General features: G+C 35.2%; 1 protein-coding gene across 1 annotated transcript in view; it reads left to right on the forward strand.

The window, feature by feature from the left end:
- The window catches only part of LOC148941844 (protein tweety-like), a 98488-nt gene that overhangs the window by 61955 nt on the left and 17711 nt on the right, over positions 1–18822 (forward strand). The window contains exons 8-10 of the mRNA XM_089103000.1: positions 6205–6429; positions 12887–13026; positions 13697–13798. Of these exons, the coding sequence (XP_088959126.1) occupies positions 6205–6429; positions 12887–13026; positions 13697–13798 (467 nt within the window). The remainder of the gene's footprint in view (positions 1–6204; positions 6430–12886; positions 13027–13696; positions 13799–18822) is intronic.

Below are 18822 nucleotides of genomic sequence, written 5' to 3' on the forward strand. Positions count from 1 at the left end.
GTATATTCGCATCTGCAAAGGCTTATTTTTCAGTGACGCCTCTCCTAGTTTCAGAGTATGAGTAGTAATCAAGGTTATACTTTGCCGCCTTTATGTTCCATCCTGTGTTATTTGTGGCCTTTACGTTCCCTGGCACCTTTCCATGGCAGATTACCAGACTGATTATTGCTATTGTTGTCAATTGAATATGGAATTATACAAAACCTACCAGACAAGTTTCCGGGCCAACCAGACATGTTTCTGGGCCAAGCAGACAAGTTTCTGGGTCAACTATAGGTTTCTGGGTCTTTACGTTCCATGACACCTTTCCATGGCAGATTACCAGACCGATTATTGCTATTGTTGTCAATTGAATATGGAATTATACAAAACCTACCAGACAGGTTTCCGGGCCAACCAGACATGTTTCTGGGCCAACCAGACAAGTTTCTGGTTGGCCTATGTACGCGCTATGTAAGTCTATGTACGCGCGTACATAGGCTAACCTAACCTATGATTTTGGTATTTCTGTGCAATAATGTGGAATTTGGTAACATAAGTGTATGTTTGTGTGTGTGTCTGTGTGTGTTTGTGTGTGTGTGTTCAAACTCTTGCATAAGAAAACCTTAAAATTTAGTGCGCGTACATAGGCTAACCTAACCTATGATTTTGGTATTTCTGTGCAATAATGTGGAATTTGGTAACATGTGTGTATGTTTGTGTGTGTGTCTGTGTGTGTTTGTGTGTGTGTTCCGACTCTTGTATAAGAAAACCTTAAAATTTAGTAAATTGTCAAACGATGTCAAAATGTAACCTCTTAGTTTAACTGAGGTATTGGACCTTTCATCTATGCCGAACAAAAAAAATAACTAGTTGAAGATGTGTTTTAATTCTTCATCAAAATATTATCCAAAACAGGAAAACTAAAATGTAAGTGCGTATTTCAATGAAATAATGGCCTTCTTGACAACTTAATGTTGATAAACAGTGGAAATCGGTTTTCTTCAGTATTGTTTGTGAATGATTAAAGATGGTGACTGACAAAAACATTTTGAAACTAAAGAAAACCTTAAAATTTAGTAAATTGTCAAACAATATCAAAATGTAACCTCTTAGTTTAACTGAGGTATTGGACCTTTCATCTATGCCGAACAAAAAAAATAACTAGCTGAAGTTGTGTCTAAATTTTTCATCAATATAAAATCAAAAACATGAAAATTAAAAATGGAATAATTGCCTTCTTAACAATTTAATGTCAATAAACAGTGGAAATTGGCTTTCTTCAGTATTGTTTAATTGATCATACAACCTAAATTATTTCATCAGATACGCCAGCACTCACAACCAATTCTTTTTAAACTATGCTAACATCACTTTTTTTCAAGGTAAAAGTTTGATCAAACCCTCTTAGGATATCGAGTGTCCTTACTGAAAAACTAATAAATTAAAAAAAAAATTAAACTTATCAGACGGCTTAGATTATTTTATCAGATACGCCAGCACTCACAAACGATCCTTTTGAAATTCTACTAACAACATCTATGCTCAAGGTAAAAGTTTGAATCAAACCCTTTTAGGCTATCGAGTGTCCTTAGTAAAAAAATACTACATTATAACACACAAAAAATAAATCCCAGGAACCTAACGCCCACGAAAATCTAAAAAACTAGGTCTGAAAACCCAAACAGCTAATTAACTATTCTAATTCATAATTTCAGGCACGTAAAACCACAAAATACTAAAGTTAACTTCTCAAATAATAAACCCCAGGAGTCAAACACACACGAAAATCTAAAAAACCTTGGTCTGAAAATCCCCAAACATACAATTAAATATTCTAATTCATGATTTCAGGCAAGTCAAACTATGAAATACTAAAGTTAACTTCTCAAATAATAAATCCCAGGAACCTAACACCCACGAAAATCTAACAAACTAGGTCTCAAAACCCAAACAGCTAATTAACCATTCTAAATCGTGATTTCAGGCACGTCAAATCAAGAAATACTAAAGTTAACTTCTCAAATAATAAACCCCGGGAACCAAACACCCACGAAAATCTAAAAAACGTAGGTCTGAAAACCCAACTTGGACTTGCAAACACCAATCCGGACGCGTACATAGGCTAACCTATCCTATGATTTTGGTATTTCTGTGCAATAATGTGGAATTTGGTAACATGTGTGTATGTTTGTGTGTGTATCTGTGTGTGTTTGTGTGTGTGTTCCGACTCTTGCATAAGAAAACCTTAAATTTAGTAAATGGTCAAACGATGTCAAAATGTAACCTCTTAGTTTAACTGAGGTATTGGACCTTTCATCTATGCCGAACAAAAAAAAAAAAAACTAGTTGAATTTTTTTTAAAATTCATCATCAAAATAAAATCCATAAAATGAAAACTAAAATGTTAATGCGTATTTCAATGAAATAAAGGCCTTCTTAACAACTTAATGTTCATAAACAGTTGAAATCGGTTTTCTTCAGTATTGTTTTTGAATGATTAAAGATGTTGACTTGCAAAAATATTTTGAAACTAAAGAAAAACCTTAAAATTTAGTAAATTGTCAAAAAATATCATAATGTAACTTCATAGTTTAACTGAGGTATTGGACTTTTCGTCTATGCCGAACAAAAAAATAACCAATTGAAGTTGTGTCTAAATTATTCATCAATATTAAAACAAAAAAATAAGAATTAAAAATGAAATAACAGCCTTCTTAACAATTTAATGTCGATAAACTGTGAAAATTGGTTTTCTTCAGTATTGTTTGTGAATGATTAAATATGGTGACTGACAAGAAAATTTTTAAACTGGATAAAACCTTAAAATTTAATAAACTGTCAAACAATATCAAAGTGTATCCTCTTAGCTAAACTGAAGAACTGGACCTTTCATCAATGAAGAACAGAAGACAATCTCTCAAACCCCTTAAAGCTCTTTCAAAACAAATTCGTATAACAACACCAATGCTCAATTTAAAATTTTGATCAAACCCTATTATTTTATCAAGTGTACTTACGGAAAAACTACTGCATTAAAAAAAAAATTAAATTTATAAAACAACCTAGATAAATTTATAATATACGTCAGCACTCACAAACGATCCTTTGAAATTCTGCTAACAATATCGATGCTCAAGGTAAAAGTTTGAATCAAACCCTTTTATTTTATCAAATGTACTTACTGGAAAACTACTACATTAAAAAAAAAAATTAAATAGATCATACTACCTAAATTATTTCCTCAGATACGGCAGCATTCATAAACGATCCTTTTGAAATTATTAGAACATAACCGATGCTCAAGGTAAAAGTTTGAATCAAACACTTTTTAGGTTATCGAGTGTCCTTACTGAAAAACTACTGCATTAAAATGAAATAAAAAAATTAAATTGATCATACGACCTAAATTATTTTATCAGATACGCCAGCACTCACAAATAATCCTTTGAAATTCCTATAACAACATCGATTCTCAATGTAAAAGTTTGAATCAAACAACTTTATGTTATTGAGTTTCCTTAGTGAAAAAATACCACATTATAAAACACAAATGATAACTCCCAGTAACCTAAAGCCAACGAAGATCTAAAAAACTAGTTCTGAAAACCCACACAGTTAAATAAATATTCTAATTCATAATTTCGGGCACGTAAAACACCCACGAAAATCTAAAAAACTAGGTCTGAAAACCCAAACAGCTAATTAACTATTCTAATTCATGATTTCAGGCACGTCAAATCACGAAATACTAAAGTTAACTTCTCAAATAATAAACCCCGGGAACCAAACATCCACGAAAATCTAAAAAACGTAGGTCTGAAAACCCAACTTGGACTTGCAAACACCAACCCGGACATGCAAACAAAAAGAATCAGACATGTAAACAGAGAGACAGGCACTTTAGACATTCAAACCAACAAAGACGAATTCTTCGAATTGCGAAAATCAGCCCAGGCGTTCCCCTTTAGTTAGATCTCTTTTATTTTTGATCCCGAGTATTTTTGTTTTTTCCTACAAAATTAACCCCCCCCCCTCTCCTGCCTTCAGAAATGGGGGAACGAAGGTCCTCTGAGCCTTCCCCTTGAGGCATATTCCCGTTTATTTTCGATTCTGAGTATTTTTGGTTTTCCCTCCAAAATTGATCCCTCCCTCTCCTGCCCCTCAGAAATGGAGGAACGAAGGACCTCTGAGCCTTGCCCATGAGACAGATCCCGTTTATTTTCGATTCTGAGTATTTTTGGTTTTCCCTCTGAAATTGACTCCCCCACCCCCTACCCGGCCCTCAGAAATGTGGGAACGAAGGGCCTCTGAGCCTTCCCCATGATGCAGATTCCCGTTTATTTTATATTATTAGTATTTTTTGTTTTCCCTCTGAAATTGACTCCCCCACCCCCTCCCCTGCCCTCAGAAATGGAGGAACGGAGGACCTCTGAGCCTTGCCCATGAGACAGATCCCGTTTATTTTCGATTCTGAGTTTTTTTGGTTTTCCCTCTGAAATTGACTCCCCCTCCCCCTCCCCTGCCCTCAGAAATGTGGGAACGAAGGGCCTCTGAGCCTTGCCCATGAGACAGATCCCGTTTATTTTCGATTCTGAGTATTTTTGGTTTTCCCTCTGAAATTGACTCCCCCTCCCCCTCCCCTGCCCTCAGAAATGTGGTCCCCCTCCCCCTCCCCTACGGGTTTTTACGGGGTTTTTTTCGCTAGCAAGCCGACCCATAGTACAGCACTATAGGTACTCTACTAAATCCTTCTCCCATCATCCCATCCCTCCACAAATATTTTATTCAGAGATTTCATGTTAACAAATTAACTAATCACTAGTTACTACTTTTTTGCAGATGCTAAACAAAAAAAAACCTGTCTCCTTTTCAAAATGTTCGTATTTTGAACCCTGTCGGTTAACACTAAGAAGTGAATTGGGTAATCCACTAGCAATAACAATCGGCTTAGCAGTGATTACATGTCATTTTTCGACCCGTTGTCGGTCGCAAATTGAGTTAGCTTAATGCAAATGAGATATCATTTTGATATCTCTAATAGTGTATGCGATACTGGGGCGAGATCTCAGATACCTTTAAGCTACAGGCTATTAACCGGATTCCATAACTACAATATTCTCTTTGAAAAGGTGTAGAGCTTCTCTAGTCTAGAATACTGACATAATTTCACTTTATCGACCCTCAAATTCCATTTAGGTTGCCGTATATGGTGTACCCATAGTATTTCCATACACCTATTAGCCCAGAAACTTGTCTGGTTGGCTCAGAAACTTGTCTGGTTGGCCCAGAAACATGTCTGGTTGGCCCGGAAACTTGTCTGGTAGGTTTTGTATAATTCCATATTCAATTGACAACAATAGCAATAATCAGTCTGGTAATCTGCCATGGAAAGGTGCCAGGGAACGTAAAGGCCGCAAATAACACAGGATGGAACATAAAGGCGGCAAAGTATAACCTTGATTACTACTAGTATGCACACACCTATGCTCCAATTGCGCACAAATTTAAATTATAATCAGTGTCCATCATTTAATTTAGCTGTATCCATATGAAATTTTTATTCTGGCACAGAGCGATGGTGATTCTATTAGTAATTTTCTTGGAGCATGATGCCCATTGACAGACAGACCCCCCTCGCCTCGAAAGATATTTTGACTCATTATTGTAGGACTTTCCAAATATGTGCATTTACAATTGTCGCTCAGTTATTTATTACTGGTACTGTATGAGTATATACAAACAGTAGCGAAAAGTTTCTTCAAAAATGATACAGATTAAAGCGCTCGGAAAAGGATTTCCCTCTGCGCGTCACAGCAATAGTTTCATTTGCTTCTTGGCATTCAGTCAGATCACAGCATAAGCCCGCTGTAATGCGCTAAACATTTGTCATTGCGCGTGCGTGAAGAGGTGGAGAAGAAAGGTCTGAACTGATATGTGTCAAAAATCTATAATGGAAAGTATAAGACTTTTCGCTACTGTTCATATATACTTATACTGTGATTAATGACTTTCCCTGAGAATTGTGAAACTGTCTCTTTAGTCAAAGTGGGATAACGTCACGGCTACAGCTTAGCTCCGATATGTCTGGTGGAGTTTCGTTGACACACTATGCAGCGTTTCTGGCTCTGTAGGATCTGAGGTCCATTTTGTTTATTTATTTTTCTCTTGTCTTGCAGAGGTCATAATTTGGAACAGATAGGTATAACATAAATAATTTTTCAGGGAGGAAGTGACCTTTGCATGAACCCTCCCGGGGTCATTTTAAACACGACTAGGGATCTAGCGACAAAGGAACTATTGCACAGATACGTTGTGTGCAACAAATCCGACGAAATGCTTGGTCCAGTTGAAGGGCCGATCCGAGAAGCGAGACTTGCCGTTACAGAAGCTGATACTGGCGTTTACAAGTTTGTCGAATTGTCCTCACAATATTATTCTCATAGAGATGTAAGCTCTTTTTACAGATATTTTCTATAGCCTACATATGTCGGGGTCGTATCCAGGATTTTTTTTTCGGGGTGGTTTTACAAAAAAAAAATTTTTTTTGGGGGGGAGAGGGGGGTTATAAAAAGGTTTTTTTGGGGGCGGGGGGTTTAAAAAACTTTTAAAAAACACATCAGTTTTTTTTAAATATATTCATTTTTGTTACGCTTTTACGAGACGGACAAACATTCTGGGGGGGGGGGGTCAAACCCCCTAACAACCTCCCCCCCCCCCCACCACCCGGGATACGGCCGTGTCAAATGTGTTATTATATGTGCATAGGTTCTTAAGAAGGGATAATAGGGTTTTAAAGTGCTATAAAATTACCACTGCTAAATATTGTCATTATTTTGTGTCGCATATTTTGTTGGTATTACTGTAAAGGCCGTTGCTGTTGTAGGTCGTCAGAAAAAAATCTGACAAAAACGATGTTGTTTTTTATATGCTTGGAAGCGAACGTGACTACAATTCCGATTCTGGTGGTTAGAAAGGGGATCAGATAAATTCTTTCTAAGGGAGGAGGGGTAAAAACACTGAAAATTTGTTTTTAGTCAACTATTTTTAAGGAAGAGTCCTTTGGGGGGAGAGGATTCCCCTTCTCACTGAACGCGGGCGTGATTGGGAGGGACACTTCCTCGGTCCTAGTGCGATTTTGAGGAAATACGATTTTGAGGAAGTGCGATTTGGATGATTTTGAGTGCGATTTTGAAGTCGTTGAAAACTAGAGAACATGCTTCCCTAGTACATTCTTTTATAAAAAACATTCTTAGACCACACTGGCTATACATGACAAATGAAACTCAGAGAGGAGAGAAAGTAACAAAATGAAAAATAAAATCAAAAAGGGTAACAAAACGAAGATTTTGTCAGCCAGTGGCTAATAATAAAAATGACAAAATATAACCAAATATTTCGACAAGGACCTCCGACAAGTCGTCCTCAGTGCTAAACAAAAAATAAAAAAAAAACACGAAAATATAACCTTTCGATGTTTACCTTACAAAGACAGAACAGACACTGAATAAAAACCAGGCAGGAATCAATGAAAATGAATTTACCAAGATGATTGGGCAAGAATCTTTCGCCTTGCAATAGTTTTAGCTGGTCTACAATTTCGGTTTTCATTAGATATGCAAATAGCTTCTTTTTCGTTATTTCGGGTGAAAATATTGATTGAGTCCTTCAAGATTAAACTGTTGTAAATTAGGCTTAATGAAATATCTCTAGTGTCTCTCTTTATTACTAAATTTTGGTTTATATATTTTTTTATCTCAATTACCTCTTTTAAAGTTTGTGGTACACCATTCACAGTTGATATCAAGGTTGCCTTGTCAAACAGAACTAGATGGGTTGGATTTACGAAAATATGTGAAGCCAATGCCGAATCAGAGTTGTCATTGTTATTTTTTAATCTCAGGGACTTATCTATTGAAATTTTGTGCTCATGCAAACGTTCACCTAGTTGTTGATGGGTCCTACCAATGTAAAATTTTCCACAAGAACACGGGATTCTGTTTTATCCTTTCCTGAGTTGAAAAAGTGTTCAACTTAACACTTTTTAAGTTGAACACTTTTTCAACTCAGAAAAGGATAAAACAGACCCTGTACTGGGTAGTGGTGTCTACAGAATCCCGTGTTCTTGTGGAAAATTTTACATTGGTAGGACCCATCAACAACTAGGTGAACGTTTGCATGAGCACAAAATTTCAATAGATAAGTCCCTGAGATTAAACAATAACAATGACATCTTTGATTCGGCATTGGCTTCACATATTTTCGTAAATCCGACCCATCTAATTCTGTTTGACAAGGCAACCTTAATATCAACTGTGAATGGTGTACCACAAACTTTAAAAGAGGTAATTGAGATAAAAAAATATATAAACCAAAATTTAGCAATAAATAGAGACACTAGAGATATTTCATTAAGCCTAATTTACGACAGTATAATCTTGAAGGACTCAATCAATATTTTCACCCGAAATAACGAAAAAGAAGCTATTTGCATATCTAATGAAAACCGAAACTGTAGACCAGCTAAAACTATTGCAAGGCGAAAGAGTCTTGCCCAATCATCTTGGTAAATTCGTTTTCATTGATTCCTGCCTGGTTTTTATTCAGTGTCTGTTCTGTCTTTGTAGGGTAAACATCGAAAGGTTAGATTTTCGTGTTTTTTTTTTCTTTTTTGTTTAGCACTGAGGACGACTTGGCGGAGGTCCTTGTCGAAATATTTGGTTATATTTTGTCATTTTCATGATTCGCCACTGGCTGACAAAATCCTTGTTTTGTCACCCTTTTGATTTTATTTTTCATTTTGTTACTTTCTCTCCTCTCTGAGTTTCATTAGTCATTCTTTTATAAAATTTGACAGGGAATGTCTAGTTTTGTGGGATTTGATTATTTCAAGGGAGAAAACTCCTCCACTGGGTTTTAGGTACAATTATTGGGTCTAGGCTGTGTTTGGAAAATCTATTGAACGGAGATTGCTAAGAATATATTGATAGGGATAACTAATATAGTCTATGGATTAGTTAGAAGAGATATTGGAATCTTTTGATATTTCGGGCATTACTGAATTTTTTGGAGAGTTCTTTAAAATGGCTAATTGTTAGTGTCAAGGCAAAGTGACAAATTTTTGATGGCAAGGTAAAGTGAAAAAGCGGCTTCAAAGTGGCAAATTATTAGTTCAAAAGTGGTTTCTGGCATCCAGTAAAGAAACAGTAGTGTCAGTTTAAGCGGAATAAAGTCATTTGGAATAAAATCCTTAAAAAACTTTTAAAAAAAGGTTTTATTGACGCCTTTTTCCTCCAAACGTACCAAAAAGTATAATTTTTCTGCTACCCGAAAAATTCTAAAGTTTAAAGACTAAAAACAAATTTCTCTCTTGTACCACCCAGAAAACACAAAAAAAGAACAGGAAAAAACTGTGTAGGTAGTAAGATTTTTCTCACTGTATCTTCTTAAGATTCGCTAATGCTAACTTTCATCTTAAATATAGTTTTTAATGAAACGAATTTTTGATCCAAAGCGGAATATTTGCTCATATGGAAACCCATCCGCCTACCAAAGTAAATTCAACATTTATTTACGGTGAATTTTATCAGTTCGTGAGTACTCGTTGTATCAGTTCAAAAGTATTCGTTCATCAGAGGCAACGCTATAGCGTTGCCTATAGTAAAGGCCATACGGCTCCAGTGTTTTATTATTTATTATTATTTTTTCCAGAGGCACTTCATATGTTCGTCGTATAAACTTCAAAGGGGAATCATTTGATTGGAAATCGAGAGTTCTAGTGCGCTTTTTAAGAGTCAAAAGTCATCATAGAGCCTTTTCCCCCCAAATACATCCGATAAAAATTTTGAGGTAGCCATTTTGTAAAAAATAGTTCAAAGAACATATAACAAAAACTCTGGGGTCGACACAAGCGTTGTAAATTATGCCATGGGGGGCAAATATGGTTCTTATATAAGGGATGCTCGTAAAAACTTTAGAGGGCTCATTTGATTGGAAATTAAAAGTTCTATTTAATTTTTTTTAGAGTCAGAAGAGATTGGAGGGCAACTGAGGGCAGGCGTTGTAAGTTATGTCCTGGGTCCTGGGGGCAAATAAGTTTCTTTTGGAAGGGATCCTCGTATAAACTTCAGAGAGGGCTCATTTGATTGAAAATGGAAAGTTCTAGTTCACTTTTAAAGAGTGAAAAGAGATTGAAGGGCAATGAGCCCCCCCCCCACGCCCTTTTTCCCCAAACCCATCCAATAAAAAATTTGAGATCTCTGAGATCTCCGTCGATAAAAACTCCGAGGTGGACACAAACCCATTTTTTTACTTTCATATTGTCACTTTGATACTAGTTTTGATACTTCGATCCACATTTGATTTGGAAAAAAAAGGATTATTTTCAAATAAGTTTTTTTTAAAACTAGTAACTTTTTGCAAAAAAACGAACGAAAATTAATTAAAAAAAAACTTTCCGAAAAAGAAGTTTTTAAAATGAAAGTAAAGGCCATTCTAAACTGAAGATCAGCAGATAAAAATACCTGCTAAAATTCAAACTCAAAACGACCAGAAATTACTATATAAATTGTTAATAATTTATAAGAAATTTATAAGAAATAATGTTAAGAAATTACTTATAATTGTTAAAACGATTGAAACTTAAATTGAATATGCAAATCAAGCTTGAAACGAACAAAAATCACTGCAAACAAGAGCTTGGTATCGTCTCCTTCTCTCACTGTAAAAGTCTAAAACTTACTGCGTCATGGCGCTCTACCGAAAACTATATGTGTCTTGAACAGTCTTGAAAAGTATAAACAAAATTTAATTGAATATTTGATATATAATGATATTCATTGTTTAAAGATTCATCAGTTCAGGATTTTATTTCACTGTAATTTTATTTTCATTTTCAATGCTGTAAGAATTGGAAAAGAAAATATTTATAATATAATTCGTTTTCAGTTAAGTGCCAATGACGCAGTAGGTAGTAATTGCTTAAAGCTCACCAGTTTAAAATTTTACTATAATTTTAAGGTTTATTTTCAATATTAAGTGCAAAAAAAATATTTGTAATAAAAATGGTTTTCAGTAAAGCGCCAATGACGCAGTAGGTTTTAGACTTTTACAGTGAGAGGAGGTCATACCCAAGCTCTTGTTTGTAGTGATTTTTGTTCGTTTCACGCTTAATTTGCATATTCAATTTAAGTTTCACTCCTTTTAAGATTTATTTATTAATTTACATTAATATCTTTTGTATGTTTGTTTGCATTGATTGTTTATTTAATTTAATTCAATTTAATTCAATTAAAGTCTCCCTTGTTTTAAGATTTATTTATTCATTCACATTAATATCTAGTGTATGTTTGTTTGCATTGATTGTTTATTTAATTTAATTCAATTTAATTCAATTAAAGTTTCCCTTGTTTTAAGATTTATTTATTCATTCACATTAATATCTAGTGTATGTTTGTTTGCATTGATTGTTTATTTAATTTAATTCAATTTAATTCAATTAAAGTTTCCCTTGTTTTAAGATTTATTTATTCATTCACATTAATATCTTTTGTATGTTTGTTTGCATTGATTGTTTATTTATTTTAATTCAATTTAATTCAATTAAAGTTTCCCTTGTTTTAAGATTTATTTATTCATTCACATTAATATCTAGTGTATGTTTGTTTGCATTGGATTCGTAATATTCTTATCTTGTCAGTCGAGGGTGCTGCTGAAATAGGCGGACAAAGGTGAGAAAACGTAATAACGTGAATGTGCTGTCAATCAGTTCAGGCCAATTTGCAGGGCCTGCCGTTCCAACGTGATGTTACAATAGCAAGACAACAGGGTTTGCACAAGGCTTTAACAATGTTACATTTAAAAAATTATTACTATAATTACTGTAATTATTACTATAATAAACAAATTATTACTATAATTACTATAATTATTACTATAAGGTGTATTGGATTTGAAAGCTGAACTAAAGTCGGTATTGTTTTAAGGAATAGGAATATACTTGTGGTCATGGTCACATAATTGAAAACTTGTAAATTAATTGGAAAGCCCTAGTAATCGAGCGTAGAATATTTTTGCGGTATCCTGCTAGCTTTTCGCTGATACTATACGGTTTTTTTATCCATGTAATTCCTGATACTCCTATTCAGTTTTTGGCCAAGGCTTGCTGATGAAGAAATCTATGTCCTGATTTTTTTCGTCCTGAATTTACAGACATTTATTAACAGCTTATAATGTGAAATTTTTGAATTTTTTTTGAAAATTTGGCAACATTTATTGCTAATCCAATATGTTTATGATCTGACTTGATTTGCGGCTAAATCTGCTGCTGACCTGATGGTTACCGCCATATTGACTTGTCCGAAATTCTGAAAACCTGTTAGTGCTCTTGATGTGAGATTTTGACCTTGTTTGCGTGAATTTCGCTTAATTTTGTTCTAATCCTACTCATTTATTATCTATCTTGTCGATAGTTCTGCATCTTGACTACACCTTGACTCCACTTTCATAGTTCTCCACTTTGACGCGCCAACCTGATGGGTGACCCCTTTATAATATGTCGCGCAGCAACTTAGCAGCTCTTCCTGTAAAAATAGTCGGCAAAAATTTTCCTAATTGCTGAAACATTTTAGTAGCAGCTTTAGATGGGAACTTTCTGGGATTAAAAATTTGCTGTGGTTAAGGTGAGGGTAGTGACTGATTGCAGTAAGGGGCCATTGGAATTGGGGAGGGGCAGCGTTTGTTGCATGAACTTTGACAAAATTTGCAGGAGTTCATAAAAGATTATTACTCCATTTGTCGCAGGTTGCCATTAAGATTGACTTTAAATAGTGTTTATTATTAGTTGTTATCTATGTTATTTTATCCATAATTATAAGTATTATTTATTATAATTTTTTATTTATTTTAGGTGAGGGTAGTGGCTGAGAGATTAAAACGGCACCTGGGTACCGCATCTCATAACCTAAGTATGCTGGCTAGTTTAGTGGACTGTCGGCAGCCACATCAACAATACCAAAAAGCCGTATTTCACATGTGTGAAGTAGGAATGTAGGTTAAATTTTGTATTTTTTTTATGTATATATTTCTGTATACGTGAAAAGCAGTTGTGTAAGATCCGTCTTATTATGCTGGTCCGTGTGAAGAGATTCATGCCCCTTCCTTCATTGACGCTCTTATGGATTTTCATTTGTTTCCTACATTTTTCTATTTATGGCACTTCTTTCGAAGTCGAGTCCCCCCCCCCTCAAAAAGAACTTGCGCTTTCGTCAGGACGGATGAACCTTTTTTTAGTTTTCTTATTTAAGGAGGAAAAAACAAAAAAAGAAAACAATAATTTGGTTCTATTTTTGTTTAGGTTTTGGAATAATTCAGTTTCTTTTTATTTGTGTTATTGTAGATAGTAAAAACCACTATTTTTTACGTAATATTTAAGCTTAATTTTAGCTTTTAATTTTACTTAATTAACGTTAGTGTGCATTTGTACGTGATAATAACAGATCAATAGGGACAAATTCTTTTACTTGATAGTGAAACAACAAAAAATATCTCTGGATATTTTGGTCACATGTAGTCATCAGCAGTGGCCATCATCAGCAGATAATCCAGAGATTTGAGCCAATCTCTGATTCGAGCCAGTCAGAATGTTTCATCAAGTATTTAAGCCAATCAGAAAATTCTACGAAAAATCACTTTATAAGTACAATGAAAATTTTTTTAGGTATGGCATTGCTTTCATGTTTTTGTCTACAGTTGCCACCGGTCTTCTTTTCACTATTCTAGTTTGGATTGGATCTCATGTATGGATATATCTAAAAACAAGGTAATTGTTTTTTCAAAACCATAGTTTTGTTCAGGCATTATTTTTCATGTTCTTGACCAAATTCTTTTTTTGTATAAATCTACATATATGAGTATATATATATATATATATATATATATATATATATATATATATATATATATATATATATATATATATATATATATATATATATATATATATATATATATATATATATATATATATATATATATATATATATATATATATATATATATATATATATTTATATATATATATTATTTATATATATATATATATAAATATATTTATATATATATATATATATATATATATATATATATATATATATATATATATATATATATATATATATATATATATATATATATATATATATATATATATATATATATATATATATATATATATATATATATATTTATATATATATATATATATATATATATATATATATATATATATATATATATATATATATATATATATATATATATATATATATATATATATATATATATATATATATATATATATATATATATATATATATATATATATGAACGTCATCACATTTTTGCACGCTCCTCCCCCATCCCAATCTATTCAAAGTCTCCCTCTTTGCAATGTCCCAGGAGGTCCATTTTCCCTTAATTCTTTCTTTATGACATCCTCTCACCCCGACCTGCTTTCCATTTAGCCCTTGACGATTGGCCACGATTTATATATCTGTATCTCCTTAGATGTGATTATTGTTTTGTTTGGGTCTTAAGTTTGTATGTAGGTATTGTTTTATTACCTACCATATAACTCAAAATAACTGATATTACGTCACAATAACCATGCGTCAACATACCATCATATTACGTCTAATAACTGATGGAATAGAAATAAAGAAGGAAAACACAAAACACTGTATTTGATTTTGTTTGTGTGTCTGATTGTGTTTAAGCATTTTCCTTTCTTAAATTATTGGGTATTGTTGCTGCATTCATAAAAGGCTAGTGTCCAATTTGTCTTGTACCCTCTACGGATGCTGTTTATTGACCTGGTTTATTGACCCCCCACCCCCACCCCTTCGCCCCAAGTATAGCTAAAAGTTTCCAGCTGTTTACAAACCTAGGCAAGAAAACCTGGCATTGGTTTGGTTAGATCATTTTATTTCCCTGTCACCATGTGTTATTACCATTTTGCATCAGGCATCAAAAGTGGGATGGGGACTTTGGGTACCATCCCCAAAATCTAATTTTTTTTTCCAAATTTCTGGGGACTTCTTATTCAAATTATCAAGAACGACTTCTAATCCCCCTCCCCCTCCCCGAAAAAAAAACCTGTGTACACGCCCACGGCCGTATCCAGGGGGATGTTTGGGGGTTTAACACACACCCCCCTCCGAAATGTTTGTCCGACTCGTAAAAACGTAACCAAAATGAATATAAGAATTTTTTTTATTCGGTTTTTAAAGTTTTTTTGTACCCCCCCCCCCCCTCCACCGGAAAAAATCCTTTTGTACCATATAAAGAAGATAGAACACAACCCTGCTTAACTCTTGATTTAATATAAAACCAGCTGCTAACTTCATTTCCTACCTTAACCGCAGCAGTGTTATTCTCGTGTATAGCACTAATCACTTTAATGTATTTGTCTGGTATCATAGGCAGCGCGCTAGCACTGCCTAAGTAAAAAACGATGTGGGCACAATGTGTTGTTTTTTGTTTTTTCTCCATACCCGGGCACTTCGTATCGAAAGAGTTTTCGTAGAAACTTCGAAAAGGGCTTATTCGATTGGAAATGAGAGTGGCTAGTGCCATATTTAATAGTCGACAGTCATTGGAGGGCAACTAGCCCCCGCCCCCCCACGCCCATCAATCCCCCAAACCCATCCAATCAAAATTTTGAGATAGCCAATTTGTTCAGCGTAGTTGATTTTCAGATAGAAAATATGTTTTTGAGGAGGACACTCCCCCACAACCCTCTGGGCAAGGGTTTTAAGTTTTGCTCTGGAGGCCTATAAGGTTTTTGTAGAAGGCGTTGTCGTAGAAACTTCATAAAAGGCTCATTCGATTGGAAATTCGAAGGGCTACTACCCTTTTTAATAGTCGAAAGTGATTGGAGTGCAATTAGCCCCCCCCCCCCACGGCACTCAGTTTCCCCAATACCTCCAATCCAAATTATGAGATAGCCATTTTGTTCAGTGTAGTTGATTTTCAGATAGAAAATTTCTTTTTTAGGTGGACACTCCCCCACAACCCTCAGAGCAAGGGTTTTAAGTTTTGCCCTGGGGACATATAAGGTTTTTATAGAAGGCGTGGTCGTAGAAACTTCAAAACAGGCTCATTCGATTGGAAATTCAAAGGGCTAGTACCCTTTTTAATAGTCGAAAGTGATTGAAGGGCAACTAGCCCCCCAACCCTCCCTCAGGGGTTCAGCGTAGTTGATTTCCAGATAGAAAATATGTTTTTGAGGAGGGCACTCCCCCACAACCCTCAGGGCAAGGGTTTTAATTTATGCCCTGGGGGCATATAAGATTTTTATAGAAGGCGCTGTTGTATAAACTTCGAAAAGGGCTCATTTGATTAGACATTGGAGTGGCTTGTGCCATTTTTAATAGTCGAAAGGGATTGGAGGGCAACTAGCCCCCCCCCCACCCCCCCACGCCATAATTTCCCCAAAAACATCCAATCAAAATTTTTAGACATCCATTTTGTCTCAGTGTAGTTGATTTCGAGATATTAATTATGTTATTAAGGAAGATATACCCCCGGATCTCTCATGGCCATGGGTGTAAGTTATACCCTTGGGGTATATAAGGTTTTTTACGAAGGCGTTGTCGTAGAAACTTCAATAAAAGCTCATTCGACTGGAAATTTAAAGGGCTAGTGCCCTTTTAATAGTCGAAAGTGATTGGAGGGCAACTAGCCCCCCCACGCCCATGATTACCCCAAACACATCCAATAAAATTTTTTAGAATAGCTATTTTGGTTAGCGTAGTTGATTTCCAGATAGAAAATATATTTTTGAAAAGGACACTCCCCCACAACCCTCAGGGCAAGGATTATAAGTTATGCCCTGGGGGCATATTATGTTTTTATTGAAATCTTTGTCGTAGAAACTTGAAAAAGAGTTCATTCGATTTGAAATTCAATGGACTAGTACCTTTTTTAATAGTCGAAAGTGATTTGAGGGCAACGAAACCCCTCTCACGCCCACCTTTTCCCCAAACACATCCAATCAAAATTTTTAGATAGCCATTTTATTCAACGTAGTTGAAATTTTTGGAAATTAGGTCTTTAAGTATGACAACCCCCCCCCCCACAGCGCTCAGGGCAGGGGTTGTAAGTTATGCCCCGGGGGCACATAAGGTTTCTATTGAAAGCGTTGTGGTTGAAACTTCGAAAAGGCTCATTCGGTATGAAACTGAAAAGGAAATTGTCTTTTTTAATAGTTGAAAGTGATTGGATAGCGACTAACACCCCTCTCAAGCCCACCATTTTCCCAAACACATCGAATTAAAATTTTGAAATATCCATTTTGTTCAACGTAGTTGAAAGTAGTTAGTCTTTAGTAGTGACAAAATGAAATAAAAACACACTTTCCTTAACAGATTTCTCATTACTTCACTTACATTCTTTTTAACTCGGGAAATTTCTCCAATAGGTCCCCTTCCCAGTAGCGTCAATTCATAAAAATTTAGCGATAGGAGAGGGGCAAAATATATTACCCATGTCTAAAGGGGGAGGGATTTTTTTTTCAATTTTGTCATGGAAAACATCAATGGTGGGCACAATGTGTTGTTTTTTGCTTTTTTTTTTCTCCATACCCGGGCACTTCGTATCGAAGAAGTTGTCGTAGAAACTTCGAAAAGGGCTCATTCGATTGGAAATGGGAGTGGCTAGTGCCCTTTTAATAGTCAAAAGTGATTGGAGGGTAAATAGCCCCCCCCCCACGCCCATCATTCCCCCAAACACATTCAATCAAAATTTTGAGATAGCCATTTTGTTCAGCGTAGTTGTTTTCCAGATAGAAAATATGTTTTTGAGGAGGACACTCCCCCATAACCATCAGGGAAAGGGTTTTAAGTTATGCCCTGGGGGCACATAAGGTTTTTATACAAGGCGTTGTCGTAGAAACTTCAAAACAGGCTCATTCGATTGGAAATTCAAAGGGCTAGTACCCTTTTTAATAGTCGAAAGCGATTGGGGGGCAACTAGCCCCCCCCCCACGCCCATCATTCCCCCAAATACATCCGATCACAATTTTGAGATATCCATTTTGTTCAGCGTAGGTGATATCCAGATAGAAAATATGTTTTTGAGGAGGACACTCCCCCACAACCCTCAGGGCAAGGGTTTTAAGTTATGGCCTGGGGGCATATAAGGTTTTTATAGAAAGCGTTGTCGAAGAAACTTAAAAAAAGGGTCATTCGATTGGGAATTCAGAGGGCTTGTGCCCTTTTTAATAGTCAATCGTGTTTGGTGGGCAACTAGCCCCCCCCCCCCACACCCATCATTCGCCCAAACACATCCCATCGAAATTTTGAGATAGCCAGTTTATTCAGCGTAGTTATTATACAGAACAAAATATGTTTTTGAGGAGACTCAGCCACACGGCTTTTAGGACATAGGTTTTAAGTTATGCCCTTGAGGAATATAAGGTTTTTATAGAAGGTTTTGTTGTAGAAAATTCAAAACCGGTTCATTTGCTTGTAAATTCAAAGGGATAGTACCCTTTTTAATAGTCGAAAGTGAATGGTGGGCAATTAGCCCCCCCCCCCCCCACGCCCATCATTCCCCCAAACACATTCAATCAAAATTTTGAGATAGCCATTTTGTTCAGCGTACTTGATTTTCAGATAGAAAAAATATGTTTTTGAGGAGAACACTCCCCCACAACCATCAGGGCAAGGGTTTTAAGTATGCCCTGGGGTCATATAAGGTTTTTATAGAAAGCGTTGTCGTAGAAACTTCAAATCAGGCTCATTCGATTGGAAATTCAAAGGGCTAATACCCTTTTTAATAGTC

Source organism: Artemia sp. Qi Xiang Cuo, chromosome 17 (assembly GCF_049724085.1).
Source record: "Artemia sp. Qi Xiang Cuo chromosome 17, ASM4972408v1, whole genome shotgun sequence".
Classification (NCBI taxonomy): domain Eukaryota; kingdom Metazoa; phylum Arthropoda; class Branchiopoda; order Anostraca; family Artemiidae; genus Artemia; species Artemia sp. Qi Xiang Cuo.